The sequence below is a fragment of the Schistocerca piceifrons genome, chromosome 11 (assembly GCF_021461385.2).
Source record: "Schistocerca piceifrons isolate TAMUIC-IGC-003096 chromosome 11, iqSchPice1.1, whole genome shotgun sequence".
NCBI classification, from domain to species: Eukaryota; Metazoa; Arthropoda; class Insecta; order Orthoptera; family Acrididae; genus Schistocerca; species Schistocerca piceifrons.
Genome location: NC_060148.1, coordinates 3811777 through 3837054, shown reverse-complemented (window position 1 = coordinate 3837054; position 25278 = coordinate 3811777). Strand labels below are relative to the sequence as shown.

The window sequence follows — 25278 nt, the reverse complement described above, 5'->3', positions numbered from 1 at the left end:
GTTTCGTAATATAGTTTTAATTTCCAATTAAAATCACTCTTTAACATCAACGCCGAAAAATACACGTCTTAAACGTATGAAGACAAGCTAACAAGAGAGTAACGAACTAGTTGTTAAAACAAGCACCTACGCGAAAGTAAAAAAAAAAAGATCAAAATTACTTACAAAAATCTGTCACTGGTGCAGCGCTCTTCTGCATGCGCGATCGTAAATCACATCTTTGCTCTGGTGGAGGCGCGGTAGTCAAAGTACTGTTACATTGCAAACGGCTCTCGGCTCAGTCCGATGCCGATAGTTCCGAGGAGCGTACAATAAGTAATGTGACCACCCTTTCCCCCTTAAGGTGTTTTGCTTTATATCGACTAAGCCGATGATACGGCTTCTTTTTTCTCCGTTTACTCTTAGAGAAAAAAAAAAAAAAAAGAAAACCAGTAACGAAGTGCTAATTGTGCGTTGTGAAAAATATAGGGGTGAATTTTAAATAGCTACAGTGTATAATCAGACTAACAAATGGACATTCAGTTACGCGAAATAGCGGACAGTGAAGTGTGGTCATTAAATTGAGTACACCTACAGGGCGGTCAATTCCAGGATAAGTCTATTCGCGTCTCACGAGGCACGCGGTATTGAGACCGTTTTTTTTTTTTTTTTTTTTTATATATATATATATATATATATATATATATATATATATATATATATATATATATATATATATATATATCACGGAGAGCGGGCTTCAATTTATAAAAAGGAAAAGCTGTATGATTATCATTGACTGTTGGTGTTATGCAACCAAAACTGTTCATCAAAGGGTTTCGGTGAATGAGTGATGAATGCGAAATGAAACTGTGAACGAAGTTATGTTAAATAAAGCAGAAGAGACAAGACAGTTTGGTCGTATCTGTTATTATTCCATAAACCGTAACATTTCTTCTCATTGTACGAAGCCTTTATAGACGATCGTTATGACAATTTGCTTTGAAGGGATCTCGTTACAAGTTAAGTTTTGGGGACCTGGTCAACAGGGGATAGTTCGTAGATCTTAACTACTGCAGCTATTCTGGAATCAGGTGCTACCGTGACCGTTGTGTGTTGTCTATGGCTTAAGGTCATCATATCTCATGCTCTAAGATCGACGCGCCTTTCCTCTTGGTATAACGGTGTCTCACGGTAACCACGACAACGCCGACGGCGAAGGAAGATACGGTAGAAGTGGCGCCCAACATGGGGCTCGATCGAGGAGGATTGCTGCATCGAGTCGAGTGTCATCCGGATTCACGAACCCTAGAGTTGGAAAATATTGTAGCAGCCAGTGAGTCTGTCCAATGAAAGAGGTATTCTTCAATAATCGCTAAAAGTGAGCGATACTACCAGGTATGATTAAAATAACTGTATAATTATAAAAAAAAAAAAAAAAAAAAAAAAAAAGGAAGTTGAGACTTGTGATTTCGGAAGATAAATATATATAAATACATAGTGAAAATAAGTGTATGTCTTGGTAGTGAATAATCATGTCAAAACGAACGAAAAGAATACATGATAATGTGCAGTTGAGTAGAGTAATGAGTAGAGAGAGTGAGAAAAGTGAAGAGGATAGGGATGATGCATCCCATGAGCTCAATGTGGGACAGGAGACATGTACAGATAATAATACAGTTATTGGTTTAGAGCCATTAGGAGATTCAAATACAATGAAAAGTAAGGTAAGCAGCGTGGGAGAACATAAAGATCTTGAGGTTTCGGAAGTAGATCAGCAAGTTGATCCTCAAAATGGAAATATTAATCAAAAAATGTTTGATATGCTGGTATCAATAAATACTCAAATGGGTGTAATGAATGGAAGACTTGGTTCACTAGAAAAAGATAATAAGCAATTAAAAGAGGACAATCAAAAGTTAAATGAAAATTTGAGGCCAAATTTGGTTCATTAGAAGTTAAAATGGATTCTTTGGAAAGCAAACTGAACACCTTTGATTATATACTGGAAAATACTAACAAAGAATTAAAGGTGGACTGGGAGACTCAATTAAATGCGAAATTTGGAGAACTAGATGTAGAGTTTTCTAACACCTTAGAAAGGCAATATAATAATTTAATGGGAAAACTTCATGACGTAGAAAAGAAATATGAGGTAGTTTCGAAGAGTTATGATGGCCTGTCCAATAGGATGGTTAAGTGTGAAAGCAGCTGTTTCAATGCTAGCGCACAGGTAGAAGAGCTTTCGAAACAAATAGTCGAGCTTGAGTCTGATGCTCGTAAGGGGATTGACAAGTATTTAGTAGATCAAACTAAAAGACTTGACAAAGATCTAACTGAATGGATAGAAATAAAAGGAAATGAAATTGTAGACAAGGTTAAGACTACTATTGGATCCCAGCCAAATGAAAATATCAATGAACACCTAAGTAGAAATGATGAATTAATTAAGCTCTTCACTAGCGAAATTCAGAAAATAAAAGAGAGAATAGTTGATGAGTTACCTAAATGGCAAAAGGAAACCAATCATAAATTGGCGGAGTTAGAGCGAAAGTCATCACAAAATTTGTTGACAGAGGACGAACGTTCGGAGAATAGGTCGAAAAACAACCAAACATGTGATAATACGAAGTACACTTGTGGTGAAAATTTGCATTGGGAAGTTGATGATTCGGTTGGTAAAGATGATGATTCTTTTGGTCAGCGAGGATATTTGTCTTCTTTAAAGGTGGAGAACAGTATTTTTAAAAGTAGACAATTCCCAACATTCTCCACTGAAAAGAACAACTTGCATCCGAAAATCTTTATCAATAATTTCAAAAGAATATTTCCGCGTAGCTGGTCAGAACACGACAGACTTCAATTTATAGTACCCAAAATTACCGGAGAAGCCGCATTATGGGCCGCCGAAGTAAGTGAAAGTTGCCATACTTGCGCTGAGTTTGAACAACTTTTTTTAGCTAAATACTGGTCGTCGAGTAAACAAGAGAAATTAAGAAAAGAGGTTTACCAACCTGAGTATTTTAACAGTAAAAGGAGTACTTTAAGGCAGTATTTTGAAAAGTACATAAATAAGACATGTTATTGGAGTGATCCAATTTCTCACAAGGAAGTGATCAGAATTTTGAAGGGAAGGTTGCCCATAAATATACGTGAAAAGTTAATAAATGTTCCTGACCACGATGTAGAACAATTCTTGTCGGTGATTGACTCAATAGATATGATTATGGAAGACGCAAGACAAATGAGTAGTAATCAAATGTCGACTCACACTCATAGTAATACGAATAATTATAATAATAATTTAACGTATGATAATAATAATACCGAAAACCAGGTCAAACCCGCATCACAGGAGTGTGGACAATCTTCATCCTATGGTTGCAATAAAAACAATGATTATAATAAATATAGAAGAGATACTTACTGTGCTAGAGGTAAACCTCGATATGGTGACGCGAATGTGCATAGTAGTGATATTAATAAGAGTAACAGGTACCCAAGTGATGAACCCAATTGCATTCGACCTTGGGAAGATAATTCGAAGCATAATGTTCATCGGCAGGATGGAACAAATGCCTCGAGTCCTCATCCAGCACAAGGAGTTATACCAATGGGCGAAGGAGCCTCCAATGTGCGACGGGGTGAATACCATAACTCGGATCATACTGTACGGATTGTGGAAGTTCATGAACCCCCACCGATGACTCAACGAGATAGATTAAACTAATACCAGTCACCAAATGCCTTCCTAGGATGACTGGAAAGGAGAAGGAAGGCAGGCATCAATTTGAACTGAGAGTATTAAGGTACAATAATGATCAGGATATAAGGAATGAATTAATTGAAGAAAAACCTGAAGTTTCTAATAAATGTGGACAAATTTTACAGGCAATAATTCCAACAAGTATAAATAATGTTGATGTTGAAATATTAATTGATACTGGAGCAACTATTAGTGTCATGACGTTGGACTGTTTAAAACAGATAAGCCGAGGGGTAAAAATGCCCACTTTTCCTCTCACAGGATGTACCATGTCTGGCGCGTTCAGCGCAAAAATGCAAGAAGTTGTGAAACAGGTACGTGTTGACGTTACAATACAGGGGGCTCAAATAGAAAGTACATTCCTGGTTGTTCCTAAAATGACAGTACCATGTATCTGGGGTTTGGATTTTTTATGTGAGACCGGTGCAATCATTAATTTAGAGAAAGGTGAATGTATATTTAATTCCAATGGTAATGTTTTGACAGCCACCCTGAGAAAGGGCCGAGTAATTCCAAATCAATTGTGTATGAATCTAATGGTAAAATATGTCAGTATTGATGATGAAAATGTGTATGATATATGCCTTATTGAATGTTCTGAAGAAATGATGGATAAAATGTCATTGCAGGAAAAGGTGTTAGAATCAGAATATTTATCTGTTATCCAAAGGGATTTAGTATTGGAGGGCAGCGTGGAGGGTAAAAATCGTAGGGGGAGACCAAGAGATGAATACACTAAGCAGATTCAGAAGGATGTAGGTTGCAGTAGGTACTGGGAGATGAAGGTGCTTGCACAGGATAGAGTAGCATGGAGAGCTGCATCAAACCAGTCTCAGGACTGAAGACCACAACAACAACAAATCCAAAGGGATGAACTGTACTACTTGTTGGAAGCATATCAGTCAATTTTTAGCAAATGTCGGGGTATAATAAAAGACTTTGAATATCATATAAAGACATATGCACATAAACCCTTTTGTCGTACTTCCTATTCTATCCCATGGACAAAGAAAGAAGTAGTCAGAAAGGAAATCAATAAAATGTTAGAATGGGGTATTATTGAGCCCTCAGATTCTGAATATTGTAACCCTCTTGTGGCGGTAATTAAACCCAATGGTGACATCAGATTGGTGTTGGATGCCAGAGAGATCAATAAGATCATTATACCTGTACAAATGCGACCGGAGAACCTAGAAGAGTTAGTACAAAAGTTTTATGGTGCCCGCTTCTTAACTTCTTTGGATATGCGTAGTTCATATTGGCAAACCAGAATATCGAAAGAATCTAGAAAATATACTGCATTCGTTTTTCTGGGCCGAAGTTACCAGTTTACTGTCATGCCATTTGGGTTGAAAATGAGCGGTGGTGTTTTCATATCGGCGTTAGATACCGTACTGGGCAGAGACCTTTTGAATGAAGTTACTTTATATGTGGATGATTTGCTAATTGCTTCTGAAACTTGGGAGGAACATTTGGACTTATTAAGAAGAGTTTTTGCGAAATTTTTGGAATACGGAGTTACTGTAAATTTGAGCAAATCCAAGTTTGCTCATAACCAATTGAAATTTCTTGGACATATAATCACTCCTGAAGGGATAAAACCAAATCCTAAAAAGATGGATGCGATTAACAGATGTGCTTATCCAAAGAATAGAACGAAATTAAAGTCATTTATCGGCTTAGTTTCATTTTTTCGACGATTTTTACCCAATCAGTTAGGAAGCCAAGACTGTTTGTTACGGCTGTTAAGAAAAAATGTCATGTGGGAGTGGAATTCCGAATGCACGCAAGCTTTTGATAACATCCGCAATGCTTTGACTAATGCTCCACTGTTACATCATCCGAGACTTGATCAAGATTTTTATATTGCTGCGGATGCTTCTGAAACAGGATTGGGTGCCACTCTTTTCCAGATGGACAATCCAGAAGATATCAGTACCATCAAGATAATTGGGTTTGCCAGCAGAACACTCTCTAGCTGTGAACGTGCATATTGTACTACTGAATTGGAAGTACTGGCCGTGGTCTGGTCCCTTAGAAAGTTTCGCTATTTTGTATATGGAAAGAAGATCATTGTATTCTGCGACCACAAAGCTTTATCTTTTATTTTAACAGGAAGGATGTTCCATTCACGTTTAACCCGGTGGGCCTTGCTACTGCAAGAATATGATATTATGCTCAAATACATCAGAGGGAAAGACAACATCATAGCCGATGCTCTTTCAAGATTACCAAAAAGAAAGAATGCTGACGAGTGTGAAGAACGGACTATTGACTTTAAAGTCATGAATTTATCAAGGCAATATTGTGAGAGGCAGATTTCACAGCTATCTCGAAGTCTTCCACAACTGCAAGAAGTTGATAAGTTGTGGAAAGCCATTAGGCATGCTGTTGAAAGCAAAACGCTAAGTCACTCTCAAGAACAGTATCAATTAAAATCCGGAATATTGTATTGGAGGAAGGATGAAGAAGATGTTTGGAAAGTTTGTGTTCCAAATAAATATTTAGAATCACTAGTATGGTACACTCACTTGAATTGGGGTCATTTTGGTGCCGCTAAATGTACAGCCAAAATAGCACAATACTGCTATCATCCAAATTTAGGACGTATAGCTACAAATATTATTAAGAAGTGCAAAATATGTCAGAAGGCGAAACCCATAAACTATTGTCGGAGGATAGAATTACATCCTATCATCCCACAACAACCTTTAATGTTGGTGTCATGTGACGTCTGTGGGCCATGTCCCATGACACGTGGACGGTTCAAATATGTATTGGCTTTCTATGATCTCTCTTCAAAATATGTGAAATTATATCCTTTGAAAAATCTCCACGTTCGACCCATGTTACGCAAATTTATCAACTACTATATAACTGAGCTTGGCAAACCTATAATGATCTTGACAGACAACGCTGCTTATTATACAAGTAAAGTATGGAGAGACACTATGAAAAAACAAGGAATCCAGCGCATTTACATCTCAAGATTTTACCCTTGTGGAAATATGGTTGAAAGAATCTTCCGAGAGTTGAACCGATTTTTACGGACGTACATGCCCAAACAACATTATAAATGGATCGATTGGATTTATGAATTTGAGAAAGTGTATAATGACTTACCACACTTATCGACAGGTTATTCACCTAACCAAATAGTATTTGGTGAAAGTACTGTGCCAGAATGGCTGAAGAAATTACCTGCAATAGAACAAAAGATTACCAAGAAAGAAGATATGGTGAAGAAGGTCTACGAAAACCTGAAGCATCAAGCACAATTGAGAAAAACCCGTTTTGATAAAAATGTGAAGAAAGTAGTCACATATGATGTAGGGGAAGAAATTTTATTGAGAAATCACCCAAAAGCATCAACCAGGAAAAGACTGAATAAGAAATGGCAATATTTATATACAGGTCCATATAAAATAATGAAAATACCTCATGAAGGGAGCTACCTCCTGGCACATTGTGATACTGATGTAATTAAAGGCTTGTTCCCTCACATAGGCCTGAAGAAGTATTATCAATAATGAGCAAAATATAGATTCAAGAAACACTGAATGATACCAAGACTACACTCAGTGGACTAAATAAAAGCACCAATGGATAAATACGTACGGCGAGGATGGATGATTTGAAAGTGGAATTAAGAGGAAAAGAAAAGGACCAAATCCTCTCCGGTTAAACAAGTGGCCTGATAAGGGTTTTGGCCTAGGATGCCAATCGTCGAACCCGGCTGTGATCCCTGCCTTGCACAGTCGGTTGAAGAACTGAGGGCTTCATCCAAGAAAAAAAAATGTGGTGTGAATATGAAGTGATTAGTGCGAAGTGCTTCTAAGACAACCTAAAAACAAATGTGGAATTTAGTTAAGGGCATTTTGTCTAGGCCCATTAACTCAACTTAAATATTGTACAATGTATGTACTGACTTGTTGAGTGAATCTGAGAGTGAGTGGATTCGCCGAAACAAATACCCTCTCCTGTCACAGTACACAAAAAATAAGCCTGTTGTGTCTGGAAACCTCTTCAAGACATCACAGTCTGGGGGGCCGTGTAACATTACGAGTCAAGATACTGTAACGGAACTTGAATAGCGTAAAGTTATCGTTAAAAACGCACGCCGCGCGATTTGTTAAGATTTGGTCGGTCATAACAATAATAATAATAATAATAATAATAATAATAATAATAATAATATGCTTTTGAATACAATTAAAATGTAATGGCGATACCTGTTTAGTGTTATTGGAAATCATATGTAGTAAATTAATGAGTAAGGTAGTCCATCCTATAAGAAGAGGTAAAATTGGGCATATTGAGGTGTTTTTGCTTTATATCGACGAAGCTGATGATACGGCGTCATTTTTTTCGCTTACTCTTAGAAATAAACAAGTGAAGAAGTGCTAATTGTGCATAGTGAAAAAATATAGGGGCGAGTTTTTAAATAACTGCGGTATAGAATCAGAGTAACAAAAGGACATTTAGTTACACGAAATCGCGGATAGTGAAGTGAAGTGTGGTCATTAAATTGAGTACACCTACAGAGCAGTCAATTCTGGGATAAATCTATACGCATCTCACAAGGGACGCGGTATTGAGACCGTTTTTTTTGTATCTGTTATTATTCCGTAAACTGTAACATTTCTTATCGCCGTACAAAGCCCTTATAGACGACCGTTGTGACAATTTGCTTCGAAGGGATATCGTTAAGAGTTAAGTTTTGGGGACCAGGCCAAGAGGGGGTAGTTGGTAGATCCTAACTACTGCAGCTATTCTGGAATCAGGTGCTACCGTGGCCGTTGTGTGTTGTCAATGACTTAAGGTTACCATATCTCACGCTCTAAGATCGATGTGCCTTTCCTCTTGGTTTAACGGTGCCTCACGGCAACAATGACAACGCCGACGATGCAGGAAGGTATGGTAGATTGTGGCACGTAGATACGTGTATAGTCGCCGTGTGCCAGAAGTGGGAGTACGCTGCACGTTTTGCCAGTGTGTAGCTGTAGGTTGTCAAACTACATGTTCAGAAGAAAAATGGGAACTCGAAAGAATACCTGCTTTGTAAAAAAGCAAGAAAGAAAGAATGCTGAAAACTCTTGAAACAACCTAGTCAGGAATTTGACATGTCGGAAGACTCCGACAGTATTCTGAGATTGCAGCAGCAGGAGCACTACTGTCGCAGAAGCAGTAAACGTACACCGTATCTGCATATTCATTGCTGCTGTAAATGTGTGCTATTTTAGTCATTTAGGATAGGGCAAATTTCCTTACAAAGTTTCTCACTTCAAATTGGCATTCCCATCGTATTCCCGAACACTGACTACTCGTCTCAGAACACCTCGTATAGGACAGGCTCGTTCACCGATTTTCTCGAGCAGCCGACAGTGGGCAAAAATCTGTTTTACGGCCATGGGGCCATTGGTGGGAAATGACAGAGTTACGAAGCTCATATTTCATTTAAGCGACGGAAACTCCGGGTCGGAATATCGACAGTATTACGGAAACGTCAGACTGCTACTCGGCATGCTGCTCCCTCCCCGAAGCCCACCGCTGCCGGTCCCCCTCAGCTGCTGACAGGTGTTGTTGATATACCTCGATGGGGACAGCTGAAAACATGTGCCCCGACCGGGACTCGAACCCAGAATCTCCTGCTTACATGGCAATTACACTATCCATCAGAGCCACAGAGGACACAGATGAATATCGTGACTGCAGCGACTTACCCCTTGCATGCTTCCTGTGAGACCCACATTCCCAACTGTCTACATTCTACAGTTCAGGAAGAAATGGAGACTGTTGCGGGTTCGTCTGTGCACGGGGAAGTCAGCGCTCGTACAGTCGCACGTCGCACCGGCATTCCATACACTACTGTTCGGTTGGCACTTTGGATTACCCTCCGATGCTATCTGTACAAAATCCATCGGCATCGTGAACTGTTACCTGGCGAGTTAGTGAAGCGGAGGGCATTTGCGGTGTGGGCGTTTCAAAAGATGGCGGAAGATGACGATTAGTTCAGTAACGTGTTGTGGACCGATGAAGCTCATTTCACACTCCGAGGGTCTGTCAACGCCCACAACTGCAGAATTTGGGCTGCCGAAAATCCTAGAACTGTCGTGGAAACGCCACTGCATGACGAGAAAGTCACGGTATGGGTTGGATTTACCACATCTACCGCTATCGTGCCTTTTTTCTTGGAGGAAATGCGTGATTCTGGTTTTGTAACTACTACCGTGACAATTGAGAGGTACGCCGATATGTTACAGAATCGCATCATCCCCAGCCTGGCTGATAAACACCTGCTGGAATGTACGATGTTTATGCAGGATGGCGCTCCACCCCATATTGCTAGACGTGTGAAAGATCTCTGGCGCGCGTCGTTTGGTGATGATCGTGTAACTCAGCCGCCACTTTCGTCATGCTTGGCCTCCCAGGTCCCCAGACCTCAGTCCGTGAGGTTATTGGCTTTGGGGTTACCTGAAGTCGCAAGTGTACCGTGGTCGAACAACATCTCTAGGGATGCTGAAAGACAACATCCGACGCCAATGCCTCACCGTAACTCCGGACATGCTTTACAGTGCTGTTCACAACATTATTCCTCGACTACAGCTATTGTTGAGGAATGATGGTGGACAACTTGAGCATTTCCTGTAAAGATCATCTTTGCTTTGTTTTACTTTGTTATATGCTAATTATTGCTATTCTGATCAGACGAAGAGCCATCTGTCGGACATTTTTTGAACTTTAGTATTTTTTTGGTTCTAATGAAACCCCATGTCACTCCAATCATGTGTGTCAACAATTTGTGCCTCTCTATCTACATTATTCCGTGATTTATTCAGTTTTCAAATTTATGCTGATTTTTTTTTTTTTATCGCCCGGTATGCACTGATATGAAATTTCGTGGCAGACTAAAACTGTGTGCCAGATTGAGACTCAAACTAGGGACCTTTGCTTTTTGCAGGCAAGTGTTCTGCCAACTGAACTACCCAAGCATGACTCACAACCCGTACTCACAGCTTTAGTTCTGCCAGCACCTCATCTCCTGTGTGTGCACGTGACACACATTTTTAATCTGCCGGGAAGTTTCACGTGTAAGCTAATTACAGCACGTAATATTCCTTCGCAGACAATCTGTAACCATTAAGTTCAGCTTGCATGATTAAAAGTGCATTTTTTGTGTAACTTCAAACCAATGTTGCACCACATGCGTACAACTGGGAAGAAATAATTACAAGTATGAAGTGAATGTACTTATCTTTCTGTGTGTTGATAGTTCATAAACCACTGAATAACATCTGAACACACGGAAAACACGACTGGCTAAAGCTGCAGTAGGCACGTTTCGTGTCTGTCTGTAACCTAGTTGTTCGCACCACATTTTTGGCAACTTAATGGTACAAAAGAATAGTATTTGTTACTTAAATTAATATTTTTTAACTTAATGTAAAATTTATATTCAGTGTTTCTATAATTTGAAAGTTTCTTTTGTAGACAATATTTTTGAAAGAATTAGTTTTCCAATAGAATAGTCATTCTTACATCAGTAGACCGTAGTGTTCCCATTAAAGTATGTGATGAGTAATTTAAATAACTTTTGTCTTTGCAGAAATCTTACGGAAATCTCTATTTTGCTTATGCTGTCATTTAAAATGAGGTGACAAAGCTTTATTGCTGTATGTTATACAATGTGATGCTTGCAACAATAACGCAAAAGGTCTCCTTCTGTTAGATAAAATCCATACTGAATGAAGTGGTTACCTGTATTGCGTCATGCATAAAATAGACCAGAGGCCGGGAGAAGTTACTTCATTAACGTAATTTTGCCTGTCCCTCGATACATTTGAGGAGGCACTTGAGCACTTATTTTTCCTGACGTGTAGTACTGTGTTAACTATCCTCTGCCGTGTGCTTCACATTGGTTTGCAGAGTATAAATGTAGGTGTAGATAATGCACCAGTATTCATCTTTCATTGTGCAGGAAGAGTGGCACAGTGTGTCCAAACCTGTGCTGTGAACAACTGGATGGAGTAAATCAATGTTTAATTGAAAAGCACCCAGCAGTTGTCAACAGGAGGGATACTATTCCACAACACGATAGTTCGAAATGGCAGTGTGTAACATGAACTTTGGGAAAAAAAATTAATGAATTCGTGTGTGATCACCCGATACTGCATTTTTGGATTTCCATTTGTTGCGATGGCTACAACATTTCCTGAGAGTCAAAAATTAGAACATTTGGATGGTGTCCAAAAAATTGATTTGTATAGATCTGACATTTAAATTTGCACACTATATGGAAAAAGGTCATTGGGAATGAGGAGAATTACAGTGTCAATTAAAAACAAAAAAATTGTTAGAAATTTATCTGTTTCAATTTACCATATACACACAAATAATTTGTGGATATTTTTTCCCGAATTTAAGGATGAGAAACTGGGTGCACAGATTTTTTGTCGTAAGTTTAGTACTGCCGTGCTTCCGACAATAAATCCCGTCGTACTGTGTTGCGGCCTCAATCTGTGACGTGTCAGAAGCAGGTTAGAAATGAAGCATTAACTGCATAGTAACTTGTCAATTACGGCTACAACTTCTCGTTATCACCCGTACGCAGCTAAAGAAAAACTAAAATTTACTGAAGAAGCAGAGAACATCAGAAACGTGGCAGCGGGAAGAAAGTATCGTGCGAGCGAGGGTCGTACTCGCAACTGGCAACGAAACAAAACGTGGCTTTGAGAAATAAACGGTAATCGCCTAACATTTCACGGCCGACAGGCGTAGTGACCGGACCTCGAAAAAGTCTCGGCGATTGTATAGAGGAGAAACGACAGTACGGATCTGGAGAAATGTGCCAACTCTGAACGACGGCTTTAGCCAAAGAACTAGGCACAGTCAGTTTCAAAGCTAGCCCGGGGGCAGTTTGTCGAGTGTTTTCAGTTGAAACGGAAGTGTCCTCCAGAGGAAAACTACCGTCGCTCAATGGCTTACAGGCAGTTAGGAGGAAAAAGTAGTGTATATTCACGGATACGTGATAAATTTGTGCCGTGAACAATCCTACATTCTATTGCAAATCGGCAATGCGCATCGAAAGGGAAATCCGGCATCACGATAACGAACTGGTGGCAGTGAGAATCGTAGGTGTACAGTGGCGTGTCTAACAGGTGATAGGTCAAAGCTGCAACCTTACACAATATTTAAGAGGAAAACTACTCCAGAAATATCAGTGAACGGCACGTCGACAAGAGCAAATCCTGAAGAGTGGTCGGACAGCGACCTCGTGGTCGAACAGCTGATGCACGTTTGGCAGTGCCTCCTTGTCTGTTGCTGAATTTATGTAATGTGTCAGTCGTGGACAGCTCCTGTTGACATACACAGGGGAGGTTTGTGACAAGTGAGGAAAAGGGAAAACTGATTGTCATTGTTCTTGAAGAGGCCGGGCATCCATCCTGCAACCACCAGATGGGCATGTAAATCGGACATGCATTCAAAGCTGTCCTTAAACAGCAATACATGCAACGAGTAAAACACACACACACACACACACACACACACACACACACACACACAAATTAAAGCCAAGTCCACTTATTCAGTCACACCAATTATTTGTGTATACACGGTAATGCAGAAAAACAACATTACGTTCTGGTCACCTTAACATTATATGTCTGATTTTCGTGAAGCTGTGAAACCCATAGCAGCTACCTAACAGGGTCGGTGTCTTTCCGTTCCCCAGGTTTGGCGCTGTCAGCGGGAAGAACGTGGTACTACGGTCTGGGGGCACAGTCGCCACCCGACTGCGTGGCTACTCGCACGCCCTCGTGTTTTCTTCCGACCCCCTAGAACCCGATGAGACATTCGAGGTAAGTTTCTCGTAAAATTCATGAGCGCCGATCCGCTGCTGTGAGTATAAATTATTATGTTAAATACAATCCGTGTATATTGAGCTATCTGACAGGATCTCCTCTCACTTTTTAACCGTTTGCACTCCGTAAGGCAGACGCAGGGTCGCTCCGCGCGCTCTCATTTAAATCGCCGCCGTCTGAGCGGCAGTGCAGCACAGAGATTTGCGCGGATCTCTTTGTGGAAACAATGTGGCCACTGGCCGACAGTTGGGGTATACATTAAGACAAAATGTGTGCTTTCATTCTTATATTTATGTAAGCTTTTACAGTACAAAACTTTCCATTGTATTTTTGAAACACTCTTCATGGTGGAGAGCTGGGTTTTGTGAGCATGTTTCACAGTAATACACAGTTTCACGCCTGCCACCTTTCTTTTTTCTGTCTGAGCACAGTGCACAATCCTTATGCTTCTTCCCAGGAAGCTTGTCAATAATGTCCAACTTTCCATTCGAGCGTTCCTCGTCATCAGAAGTTGAACGACGTCCTCGTTTCTGTCCTCGAGTTCTTTCTTCGGCAACACTTTTACGGAATGCTTTGTGAGACGGTATTGTCAAGTTGTTTTTCTCACAGTGGTTCTTGTATATTAAATAGCTGTTTACAAGTACAACCTCCAACAGCCAGAAGTATAGTTTCCGCCACCACTTGAGACTTTTCATTAGAAAACCGTAACCGGAAATAAAATGGTCAGATCGATCAACTCCACCCGTCTTCGAAGTGTAATCAATAATCACATTTGGTTTCTTTATTTCTTCCCTTTCCCTTCTGTTTCTCCTTTCTATAAGTGACACTGAGGTATTGGCTTTTGTAGAAAGCATGAGAACCGTTCGTTTTTTTATTTCGTGCTTCCTTAGACGCAGAGCTTCTTTCTCGATTGCAGCTGGAAGGTTTTTGCGATTGGCCTGAATCGTTCCTGTGAGATGCATGTTCTGTTTCAACAGCTAGTCAGCTAATGCAAAACTTGTTTAAAAACAGTCAGTGTACAAATGATACCCTGATTGCCCTGTAGCATTTCTGATATTAGCTAGCAACTGAAGAACTATTCTCTCAGAAAAATTCAAGTGTGGACAAATCAATGACTCAGTTGTTATAGCACCAAAATAGGGTATCAAACTGCAGATGTAACAATTTGATGAATCCGAAATTACATAAACTCTGAGTCCCCATTTTGTTGGTTTTTGAGGATTGTACATGTTGAATAATGCACGACCCTTGAACGATACTACAGATTCGTCAGCAGCTAAATACTGATACGGTCGATAAATTTCGAGAAATCTGCGAGACAAGTAATTCAGTTCATTTTTCACTTTACTCAGACGTGACTGAACCTGACTGTTGACACGTGTAGCACTCGTCGGATTAGAAACATTAAGTGCCCAGAAAATTTGCACAAATCGTCGGCGACTAAGACAGTCTGGAAAGAAGTTGGCTGATTGTAACCATTCTCTTGAAAGAAAAGTCCTGTGAGTTCTTACACTTTGCTAATGCCGTATTCAGTAGCACACCATGGAAGCGTTTCGTTTCTTCCGTGGTAACATTTCTCCAGTCCCACCATGCAGAATGTTGTGGAAGTGTTGTCACTTTACGTACTTTTGATGTAGCGTACCTATTCGTTTCATCTGCTATTTGTTGAAATAGGTTATCTGTAAAAATTAATTGAAAGAATCCGATGGGCGATGATGGAACAGAACAACTTTCTGTTATAAAACCACACTTCGATTCGTCAAAAGGAAAATCTGTGAAGTCAGTGTCAGCGTCGCTCCACATTCGCCACGAATCCTCTGCTGAATCACTAGAAACATGCACAGTGTCGCGGTTTTCTTGGTCATTGTCACTCGAATTGTTTTGAAATGAATCACTATCGTAATCAAAATCATTTTCACTCTCGTTTTCAGCTAGAGATTGCTCTAAAAGATCTAAATTCTGTTCCTCAGAATGGACTGTACGTGAAGAACTAGCGATTTCGAGTGCGTGGACTTCAACGTAATAATTACAATCTTTGACTTAACACAGCTGCTACTGTTCGAAACAGAGTTAACACTAGTTCTCCTAGATGGCAGCACACTGCAACAATAATGCCTAGAAGACTCAAAATACGTCTGAGAGCTTTGAAAAGTCGTGTCGAATGAGGCTCGACATCGGAGCGGAAAACAAATTTTGCGATGTCGAGTGGCACTCGACATTGGAGTGGAAAGGGTTAACCCAGTCTCCATTTCCTCGAACAAATTTTTTCCCACTGCGTAGTAAGTTGGAAAATTCCACCGCAGTAGAAGTTATGACGACGATGAACGAATCGTCACCGAAGCGAATGACTGGTGACCAATGCTAAATAGAAAAGTACAAATCCTCTTTGCATATACAGCAGGTTTGCCAGTGAAGTCGATAAGGATCTGGCTGCGCGCTCTGGGTCTACGGTGACTAAAACAATTAGACGTCTTCGGTAAAAAGTAATATATTGTACTTAACTCGTGGTACAGGAGTCTTCATAGTCAGGAGGAATATAATTACAAACATACAGTTAGAGAGGCATCAAATAGGCCGTACTTTAACTGAGCACCTTGTTACAGGTTGCTTCCTATCAGCTGAAGCCTATACCACTTTCCTACACGATAGTGGCCGAGCGCACGCTAGAGACTTGTCGCGAGTTGCAGAGCGGCGCTGGTCTCGACTCGCGGGTCCGGCGATACTAGTACGGACCGTGCTCGATAACTGTGACCCCTAACGAGTGTGCTGCCAGTTTCGCACTGTCTTTCCTTCCTTCCAGTTCAATGCACCCTCATTCCTTCCTTCCAGTTCAATGCACCCTCATTGCACCACCAGACCCTAGTCATTCACTGGCAGATATATCCACTCCAAAGGTCACCAGTGAAACGTAAATACCTCCCACATAAAAGGGGTATCGAAATAGACAGGCTAGTGGTCAGAAAATATGACAGAGATGTTCCCAGTAACTATGTGCAAAAATATGTAATCAAAAAGAACGCAAGGCTGTCCAGTTTGTGGAAAAAAAGACAGGCCACACCCATCTACAAGAAGGGCAGTAAAAGTGATCCACAGAACTACCATCCAGTATGCTTCACATTAATTTGTTGTAGGATCTCGGAACATATCCTGAGCTCGAACGTAACGAGATAACTTGAACAGAATGACCTCCTCAGTGCCAACTAGCACAGATCCCGAAATCGTCGATCGTGTGAAACCCGACCTCCGCTTTTCTCGCATGACATACTGAAAGTTTTGGATCGAGGCAGTATTTCTTTATTTCTGAAAAGCATTTGACTCCGTACTACACCTACACTTAACTGTCAAAAGTACGATCTTGTGGGGGTACCGAGTGAAATTTGTGACTGGATTGAGGACTTTTTCGTAGGGGGGATGCAGCATGTTATCTTGGACAGAGAGTCATCATTAGATGTAGAAGTAACTTCAGGTGTGCCCCAGGGAAATATTGTTGGGACCCGTGCTATTTGTGTTGTACGTCAATGACCTTACAGACAATATTAATAGTAACCTCACGTTGGTTTGCAGATGATGCAGTTATGTGTGAAGTAGTGCAGTCTGAAAGAAGCTGCAGGAGTATTTAGTCCGATCTTGATAAGATTTCAAACTGGTGCAAAGAGTGGCAACTTGCTTTAAATGTTCAGAAACGTAAAATTGTGCACTTAAGAAAATGGAAAAATGTTGCATGCTACTATGGCTATAATATCAATGAGTCACAGCTGGAATTGGCCAACTCGGTGGAATAGTGTAGGAGTACGACCAGTTTACAAAGGAGATTGCTTACAAATCACTCGTGCGATCCATCCTACAATAGTTCTCAAATGTATGGGGCCCGTACCGAATAGGACTAATAGGGGATGTCGAATGTATACAGAGAAGGGCAACAGGAATGGTCTCAGATTTGTTTGACCTATGGAAGAGTTTCACAGTGATACTAAAGGAACTGAACTGTAAGACTCCTGAAGATAGATGCAGATTATCCCCACAAAGTCTATTAACTAACTGTTAAGAACTCGCTTCAAATGGTGTACCATAATCCGCTACGTACACTGTCTGATCAAACGTATCTGGACACCTGGCTTGAAAATGACTTAAAAGTACGTGGCGCCCTCCGTCAGTAATTCTGGAATTGAATATGGTGTCGGCTCACCGTCAGCCTCGATGACAGCTTCCACTCTCGCAGGCATACGTTCAAATCAGGTGCTGCAAGGCTTCTTGGGGAATGGCAGCCCATTCTTCACGGAGTGCTGCACTGAGGAGAGGTATCGATGTCGGTCGGTGAGGCCTGGCACAAAGTCGGCGTTCCAAAACATCCCAAAGGTGTTCTATAGGATTCAGGTCAGGACTCTGTGCAGGCCAGTCCATTACAGGGACGTTATTGTCATGTAACCATTGCGCCACAGTCCGTGCATTATGAACAGGTGCCCGATTGTGTTGAAAGATGCAATCGCCATCCCCGAATTGCTCCTCGACAGTGGGAAGCAAGAAGGTGCTCAAAACACCAATGTAGGCCTGTGCTGTGATAGTGCCACGGAAAACAACTAGGGGTGCAAGCCCCCTCCACAAAAAACACGACCACACCGTAACACCACCGCCTCCGAATTTTACTGTCGGCACTACACACGCTGGCAGATGACGTTCACTGGGCATTCGCCATAACCACAGCCTGCCATCGGATCGCCACACTGTGTACCGTGATTCGTCACTCCACACAACGTTTTTCCACTGCTCGATCGTCCAATGTTTACGCTCCTTACACCGAGAGAGGCATCATTTGCCATTTACAGGCATGATGTGCAGCTTAAGAACAGCCACTTGACCATAAAATCCAAGTTTTCTCACCCCTCGCCTAACTGTCGTAGTACTTGCAGTGGATCCTGATGCAGTTTTAAATTCCTGTGTGACGGCGTACATTATGATCCTCTTCAAATGTCGGCGGTCTCTGTCAGTCAACAGACGAGGTCGGCCTGTACACTCTTGAGTTCTACGTGTCCCTTCACGTTTCCACTTCACTATCACATCGGAAGCAGTGGACCCAGGGATGTTTAGGAGTGTGGAAATCTCGCGTATAGACGTATGACACAAGTGACAGCCAATCACCTGACCACGTTGGAAGTCTGTGAGTTCCACGGAGCACCCTATTCTGCTCTCTCACGATGTCTAATGAATACTGAGGTCACTGGTATGGGGTACCTGGCAGTAGGTGGCAGCACAGTGCAGCTAATATGGAAAACGTATGTTTCTGGGGGGGGGGGGGGGGGGTGTCCGGATACTTTTGATCACATAATCTCTCTCACACAAAGAGATAAGATTAGAATAATGAAAAAAAAAAAACACACACACACACACACACACACACACACACACACACACACACACACACAGAGAGAGAGAGAGAGAGAGAGAGAGAGAGAGAGAGAGACGCATATAGTCAGTCATTCTTCCCGCACTCCGTATGTCAACGGGATGAGAAGAAAGCCTAATAACTGGTACGGTAGGATATACCCTCTGCTGTGCATTTCCCAGTGATTTGCAGAGAACAGATGGAAGTACAGATATGGAATTGACAGACACCTTTCAATATGTGGGACTTGGTGACAGCTGTTGGAACCCCACAGCAGAGAGTGAGTTTCGTATCAGATCTACACCTCAGAATATGTGGCACACAACTATTTTTTATGTTTTTATTAGAATTAGGAAACTGGTGGAGGGAATGGAAAGGGTGGAACAGTTAAAGAGGAGTGAGGGAGGGGGAAAACCTGAGGGGTACTGGCAGAGGGGAAAGAAGGAAGGGATTTATGAACATAACAGATCTGCAGTCGGTAAAACACCTGCGTAAAAAGGGTCCTATTCTAAAATTATAAGATTTTTCCCTCTTTCCTTTCCGTTTGTAGTGTAAGGTCATCTTTGGAATCCTTATTTCTCCCATCCATTCCAGATGTTTCTTCCAGTTTTTTTTGTTTTTATGTTCTTCTGTCTTGTGATTTACTGCAAAAATATTCGGTTTTCGGCTCATATTTTCATCGGGAATCCTGTCTAACTTTGTGCAACCTTTGACTGCTCATAAAAATATCGTTCGAGCTGGTCGAAGATAGCTAAAATGCTTCCTCGTCGTAACCTGGGAGTCTCTGTCGTACAGCAGAACACGTACAGCTGTCACGTTGTAGAACATCATTTTTGTCTCTCTTCGTGTGTTTTTTAATGTTCCACTTACAGTGGCACGTAAGCTCCGATACGTATGTAGTTTGATACATCCTTGTTGTCATTGAAATTAGTACAGCTTCCTAGGTAACCGAAGTGCTGAACTCATTCCAAAATCTTATCTTCAATCACAGTTTCGTTTTGGACTGTGTTATTTCCCGTGGGATCCTACTGGTGCAGTTTCATTTACTATTGCCTTAAAGTTACAAGCATGTAAATTGAGTTTCTCTAGTTCATCTTCAGACTTTGTCATTAGTACAATGTTGTCAGCATATAATAGTGTGTTAATATATTTACTGTTTGGAATACCGATCCCTTCTGGCGCTGTTCCTTTCTATTTTCAGGTAACTTCGTCTTTAAAAATAAATGGAAAAGAATACGCGATATATAATTTCCTGCAAGCTCTGTCCGTCCACCCTGTCCAATGCTTTTTCAAAATCTACGAAAGCCAGACAGGTCAGTAAATTAAATCCTCTGCTCTCCGGTATAATTTGTCACACAGTAAATATATTATCGCTGTGTGACCTGCCTCTTGTGAAGCCACTTTTTTGTTCTAGAAGTAAAACTTATGTAATAATCTTTAATATGTTATTTACTACATCAGAATATAGACTGAGGCGACAAGTGCAATACAAACATATACGGATGGCGGTATCGTTGCGTTCACAGGGTATAAAAGGGCACTGCGTAGGTGGAGCTGCCATCTGTACTCGGGCGATTAAAGTGAGAAGGTTTCAGGCACGACAGCTATTAACACACTCTGAATGCGGAACGGTAGTTGCAATTGGAAATGTGGGACTTTCCATTTCGAAAATTGCTAACGAAATCGATATTCAGATACCCACAGTGTCGAGAGCATGCCGAGAATGCCAGATTTTAGGCAGTACCCCTCACCTCGGGCACTGCCGTGGCCGACGGCCTCCGTTCCACGACACGGAGTGGCGGAGTTTTTGTAGAGTCGTCAGTGCTAACAGGCGAGCGACACTGCACGAAATAACTGTAGAAACGAATTTGCGTCGTACAACAGACGCGTACGTCACGACAGCGTCGGCGACATTTTTCACTAGAGGGCGGTGGCGGCACGTGACCGACGCGGTCGCCTCCGAACGACACCGTGACGTTCCCCGCGGTGCCCCTCCTGTGCTCATGGCGGTACGGGTCGGACTCCGGGTGGACGGGAAGCTGCGGCCCGGTCAGACGAGTCCCACTCTGTCGGCGAGAGCTGGCGGTAGAGTCGGAGTGCGGCGCAGACCTCGCGGAGCCGCGGACCTGAGTCGTCGACGAGGCACTGCGCGAGCCGGCAGTGGCTCCCTGACGGTGCGGGCCATGTTTACAGGGATAGGACCGGCTGCCTGTTACCTTCAGCTTGTCGGAGCCCGTTCTCGGCCGTTCGCAGACTCGATTTTCGCAAACGACGACGGAATCGTCACGTACATCGGTGCGCCGTGTCACCGGAACGCAGTCGTTCGTAATCGGTTCGAAAACATTCTGGACAATTCGAGTGAACGATTTGACCGCCCAGATCTCCCGACGCGAATCCCGTCTAACGTTTACGGGACATAATCGAGAGTTCAGTTCGGGCACAAAATACTGCACTGGACTGGCAACACTTCCACAGTTACGGACGGCTGTAGGCGCACCGCGGCTCAATATTTCTGCAGGGGCCCCGAAGAGATGTCGAGTCCCTGCCACACGGAGTTGCCTCACCGTGCGAGGCGAGAGGAGCTCCGTCAGGACACGGGGAGGTGTCCCGCGACGTCTGTCACCCGAGTTACTTCTGCGGGTCTCGATTATCGTATTGACACGTGTGTAATTTGAAGATTTGTGGAGACTCCCTTGTTTAAACAGTGATAATACTTGTGTTGTAAGCTATTCTTACAGAATTTTAGTGTTTAGCCATTAGGTGTCGATCAGAAATACCGTATTTACTCGAATCTAAGCAGCACTTGAATCTGAGCCACACCTTAAAAATGGGACTCGAAATCGAGGAAAAAAAAATTTCCCAAATCTAAGCCGTATGTGATATTTGAGACTCGAAATTCGAGGGGAGAGGGAAGTTTTAGGCCGCACTTCCAAATTGAAACAAAGTTTGTCCTTTTTAATATGAGACACAATTTAGGTCGAATGAATGACGATACAGCTACAGTAGTTTGGTTCGAGTCGTAAGCTTAGCAGTTAAGCTCTACCAGGTAGCCATTGCTATGCGTCAGGTGCTCCGTCCGTATTTATACGGGTACCTTTCCTTTTTCACGTGCTTCGTCTGGTTTGAATGGATTGCTTATTTTTCTTTGATCTGATAAGTGATGTTCTCTCTGTTATAAGTGTTTTCGTCACTCTAAGCTGAAAATGCTTTACTGTACTGTGTCGTGCATTGTTTGTCGCATTCTGATAATGAGTGTTTACGGCCTGTGTGTGCACTACCGCCACTTATTAGTGAAACAATGGCAAGAGACTGCTATTTGTTGTTACTTACACTGCTGCTTTCTTTGATAATGATCAACAAGAACCAAATAATGGACTGCGTATGATTTTTCTCCGTTTGAACGTTTGCTGTTGTCTCACTCTAGTTTCATAGCTTATTAGGCAGAGACGATTTAAATGAGATAGCAGCAAACACGAAGGAATACATGACAGAATGTTTATATTTGTATTATTCTCATGGTGAAGAGAATACTGCATGTGATTCCCAATTCATAAAAGTTCCTATTAGCAACCATCTCTTCTTCACAGGTAGGAAAAAATTCAGAACGTAGAGTTGGTCATATTGACAAACATCCCAAACAGTCTTGCCAGTCGGATTTTCATAGTAGATTGAAAAGCTGCTACATTCGAAGATGAACAATACGGAATTTGTATTTACTCCATCGGATAATGTATGAAAATTCAGTGGTCAAACTTCGGGGCGGAGAAAAAAAAGCTAGTCTTCCACCTTTCTTTGTTAATTTAGTTACTGACGCAGAGGTTTTTGGCGCCAGTATTTATCTTAGTGCCTGCAAAGCATGCCTGTGTAGTGCTACATATATTCGACGGCAGAAGTTAATTGTGACGGCACCTACCAACATTTTTCAGAACTTCCGATTACTTTGCACTCGATTGTAAGCCGCAGGCAGATTTCTGGATTATAAAAACCTCAAAAAAAGTACGGCTTAGATTCGAGTAAATACGGTAAAATTCTCAACTTGAGCAGTAATCAAATAAGTTTAATTAACACAGTATTAATCCTGTCGTGTCATAGGCATTTGTGCATTAATGATGTTGTCCGTTTCTTGTAAGGTAGTTAAATTTGTGTTCACATATCTCGAGTACAGACCAATGAAACTATAAACTGTAAAACTTAAGTAGTGGAGTTATAAAAGTGGTATTAAGCGAAGCGATCAGAATTGCAGGGAATACTGTGTAACAGTTACAGTTAACTGCTTCTGTGTGACGGTGTCACACGCTGTGCACGTTTTGCAGTGTGTGGGGAAGCCGGTGTGCACGGCGACTCGCTGCCGGGCCGAAGTGCCGCCACTCTCACTTCTGAATGCGGCTGTCTGTGTGAGCGTTGTGTAGGGGTAGACGGCTGGAAGTGGCAACGGTGTGCTCTCGATAAATTCTTTCTGTCGATTTAATGTGTTACGGGCTCTTGGCAAAATCTCTCTTTCTTCCGACACTGTCCCTCGGGTTCTTTGTGTAGTATTTCTGGATGTTTACTGATGGTTCCATCAGATTGGTTTGATGTTAGATGATGCTCACCAGTGTAGCGGTTAATTAAAAAAGAAAAAGAAAAAAAGGTTGAAAATGTGAAAAGAAATGGTAAGTGAAAATGGTTTTTTTTTTTTTTTTTTTTTTTTTGTTAATGACCATGAAAAAAGGGAAAGAAAGAAAGAAAGAAATGCAGATCGGACTTCGTATTACACAAAAGCTATAGTTGGGGTGGTCCTTGTGGCGTTTTTGAGCAAAAGTTAAACCAATTTCCAGTACAAAAGTTATTGAAAAGAAACAGAGAATAACAAAATGTAGCTGACATGGGGAAGTGGCGTAGATAAGAGTTCATCCTTTACCAGGTTAACTCGTCTTCTTTCGGGCGGCGTCCAGGTCTTCAAAAATCTCCTTCAATTCTGCGTGAAAAGTCTGCTCCGAAATCTTGCAATCGTCCAGGAATCACTAATTTATACCAATTAAAATCATCTTGATACTGTATGCAATTTAATTTACTTTGCTACTTCCATCCTCCAAATTTCTTAACTTCCACAATATGTCTACACATTAAAATCAGATCAAGATTAGCTAATAAGTTTTTTTAACGTCTTCATCAGATCACGTCTGCCTTAAGCTTCGGCTATCAAGGGACAATCAAGAAACGGATAGAAATACAAAAAAGAGTTACAATTTTAGTATTTTCTCTGCCGCCGAGCGCTCATACCACTGCGACGGCACAATTCGTGTCTGAGGGAACGAGTGCAGTGCGGCGAAATTCTAAGTCCCGCTACAGCAGATCTGTTTTATTATTGTGTATTAAAGTGTGCTGTTTGAAACACACTTCAAATGTCCCGCCTGTATGACCGATGTAAGGATTTCATCAGATTCCACACTTCAGTCTACACACACCTGTTGCTGTGAATTTTGAGTTTATTTTTTATTTGTGCAGTGCTTCAGTCTGAAGTGAAGAATGTCATTACTCTAGTGCCCTTTACACACATTGGTACTATGAAACTGTCAAGCAGTTTTTTAGACACTTGTCCTTTATTATTTGTGTGTGTGTGTGTGTGTGTGTGTGTGTGTGTGAGAGAGAGAGAGATTTTCTTGTCTTCTTATTTACCTGTTAGTGTAGAACCATTGATTTTATGTTGGTGTTGCCTTTTTATTTACTGTGGAAACTTTATTACTGTTGAAACCAGATACTCCTTATTATAGCAATTTCTTTGTCCCTCTCTTGCTTTCTTGATGACAGTTTCTTCTTCTTCTTCTTGTCATTGTTTTCCACATATTCTTTGCTGATTCCCCTTTTTTATCTTTCCAGTGCACCTAATTTTCAACAATCAACATGTAACCTTGCAAGCTTGATTAATTTTGTGTGTCGATAATGAGATGATATTGTTCTACGTACAATATTCAGAAGTTGGTTTTATAAACTTCAAAACCGTGGTCAGGGAGTTTAAATGAACTTTCCATTTGAAAATGTTTGACTGTTCATTATTTCTTTCAAATCTTTTTTTCTGGTTTTCCAAAAGGTCACGGAACACTACCAAACAATGCTGTGCTGCATACAAACGTCCTTAGAAATTTCTTCCACAAATTAAGGCCTGCTTTTGTTACTGGTATGTTTTACCTCGGCAGAAACACTCATTTTGCCAGTGCTAGTCTACTGCTTATGTCATTCTTGCTTTGTGTTCCACGTGTTATGTTGCATCTGGGGTAGCATAATTTCTAAACTTATTCTATTCTATGGTC

The 25278-nt window shown here is 41.4% G+C and overlaps 1 protein-coding gene across 1 annotated transcript in view; it reads left to right on the top strand.

Annotated features, from left to right (window-relative positions):
* Positions 1-25278, top strand: part of LOC124720189 (neuralized-like protein 4) — a 296164-nt gene that overhangs the window by 149566 nt on the left and 121320 nt on the right. Inside the window, 1 exon segment of the mRNA XM_047245512.1 lies at positions 13479-13605. Coding sequence (XP_047101468.1) covers positions 13479-13605 — 127 coding nt within the window.